Here is a 2,554-nt window from a genome sequence, read left to right as displayed (position 1 = left end):
ACCCTAAGTCGTAGCAGTATACTGTCTTAATAAAAATACTTACCAGTATATTTATCGGGAGATCTCAACGCAATCGTGTACAAAGTGACCATTTCGCTCCGGCCCTTCGCATTGGCGGAGTACAAGTTCAGTATGTAGCTCACTCTACTGTCCACCCCTAGCACTTCGAAACTCGCCGTGAAGTTTGAACTCACGTTCGCTCGGACCTGAATAGATAATAATATGTAACTGACTGTTTCGAATAAAGAGTGATTTTATTATTGTTAGCAGTCTTCAATTATCAATTTCATAAGAAGTTACAAATTGTTTTCTAGACAAGTTAAAATGTTTATAATGGAGAACAAAATTATACTTGACTTTACTGTCTTTGAAGGTTAAAGAATAAATAGACATGTCCTTAGTCTTGTTTGTGTATATTGTTTAATAGCAAATAGCGAGGCTGAAAAATGACTAGACAGCGCGATAGAATATAGAGGATAGGAAGAGCGGAGCGACAGATCCAATTACTGATAGAAAATATGGCATCTAACGACACAAAGCCGACCTCTGGTAATTGGTAAATGAAAAAATAAACCAACGCCTTCTAAGCGGGAAAATGAGGAAAATAAACAATGAAGTTAATTTAAGTTATAAATAAGACTGCCAAGTAATACCTTAATTAAAATACACATATAGTTTCCGCAGTACTAAAGTATTATGCACACTTACTTATGTCGAATTTGTTATGTATATTTACCACAAGCGAAGGTAACTCTAGCACTTCCATGTAGAATATCTGAGGCAATCCTCCATCGAAGCCTTCCGCGCACTCCACGGCCAAGCCCTCGGAGCTCTGGTTCACAATCGAACAGTTCTGTAGACTGGCCGGACGATCTGGACATAGGAAACATTGACGTCAATAACAATATGACTAATTCAATTGATTGAAAATTGTAGCTCAAATCAAACCACTGAATAACATAACACGTTACTGAACTAATTCGCAAATGTTGATTATAACCTCATTGAACTGACGTCGATATTACCTTGCAATGTGTACATCAAACATCATCGTATAATATAGCAAACGTGCCTATTTACATTTAGAGAAACAAGTAACTAATGTAATACACACTATTAGTTATTACTGTACATATTTCTTAGAAGGTTACCCAATTATTATTTACCCTGTGTCCATATTGTCATGTGTTGTCGGCACCGATACCGACAAGTACCGATACTGATACTGATAGTATCGGTACCTGTAATGATACTATTATCAGTACTACCATACCGATACAAACTAGTACTGATACTACTCGTAGTATCAGTATCAATACTATTAGTGTCAGTACTAGTCGGTATCGATAACAGCAATATGTGATTACAGGCGTTTTCTAGTTTATTACGATGTCTTGTTGATGATATTTCAGCAATATAGAGCGTTATGATCGTTACCTTTAAAGTATCAGGCGACAATAGACAACGTACCTGCGGGAACAATCTTGTAGAGACAGGGCGTGTCCTGGCGGCCGGCCGCGTTCACCGCGAAACATGAAATAGTTCCGTAATCCATGTTGGAGAGCGGCGTGTAGCGCAGCACGGACGAGAAGTTGTACATCGTGTACAGACTAGAAACAATACAACACTTTGAAGTGACCACTCAACGTCCCTAAGTGCGATATTTTTGGGAATAATCTTATCAAATTTCGAATTTTAACGATACTTATAAAACAGAAAGTTTAATCACTTATGTTAGACTGTTTTAAATCTATAACAAAATATATAAACGAATCGAACAATTAAAAAATGTTCTTTATTCGTATGGAAATACAAATTTATATTTTAATAGTCTGCGTTCTCTTGAATTCTGGGAATCAGGTTTTACGAGTTTACATGGAATTCTGTGCTGCTGCTGTTATTGTTTATTATCTTTAGCAGAATTTAATATCTATTTAAAAAAAACATATTTCAAAACATATTTTGCTTGCTCCTTGCAATTTACCAGAATAATTAACAAAGATAGAATTTACCTTCTTTATTTATTAGGCCTTTATTTTAGTATATTAATGTAGTAATTAAATACTTTCTTTGCACTAAGATATGTTTCAAATTAAGCACACTACGCTCCAACACATTTCATAGTGGATTTTTAGAGACAGAAATTTTTGTTTATAAAAAAAATAACTAAACAGTAAATATTAACAGTTTTAAAATTTAAATGTGGTTAGTGCGGCTGTATTTATTTTAAAGTAAAAATTTTAGCATCTTGATAGGTCTCATGAGAGCCGTAAAGTAGAGATTAACTCTCGTTTATTTCTCTNNNNTTTAGTGCGGAAAACTGCGCCCCGCTGAAATACACGTACGTTTATTTTAAATTATAGGCTGTGCACGCTGGGGATGCACTTTGCTTAAATATTTCTTTGATAATTTATTGGAAACTTTGGAATATTGAATTATGTTTAAAGTTTAATTCAATGATATTAATCTACTATATTAAGCAAGAACACATACCTGGGCTGCAGCTCCGTGTGTCCCGCAGAGGTGGTAAGAGTCCACACGAAGGCGGTGGGGG

At 35.3% G+C, this 2,554-nt stretch overlaps 1 protein-coding gene across 1 annotated transcript in view; it reads right to left on the bottom strand.

Annotated features, from left to right (window-relative positions):
* Positions 1-2,554, bottom strand: part of LOC106110407 (nephrin-like) — a 40,546-nt gene that overhangs the window by 10,726 nt on the left and 27,266 nt on the right. Inside the window, exons 9-12 of the mRNA XM_013292232.1 lie at positions 2,494-2,552; positions 1,471-1,610; positions 737-873; positions 44-206 (exon numbers count right to left, since the gene is read on the bottom strand). Coding sequence (XP_013147686.1) covers positions 44-206; positions 737-873; positions 1,471-1,610; positions 2,494-2,552 — 499 coding nt within the window. The remainder of the gene's footprint in view (positions 1-43; positions 207-736; positions 874-1,470; positions 1,611-2,493; positions 2,553-2,554) is intronic.

The sequence above is a fragment of the Papilio polytes genome, unplaced genomic scaffold (genome assembly GCF_000836215.1).
Source record: "Papilio polytes unplaced genomic scaffold, Ppol_1.0 DF820622.1, whole genome shotgun sequence".
Classification (NCBI taxonomy): Eukaryota; Metazoa; Arthropoda; class Insecta; order Lepidoptera; family Papilionidae; genus Papilio; species Papilio polytes.
Note: the sequence above shows the minus strand (reverse complement) of the source record. Positions and strands in the feature narration are given on the sequence as shown.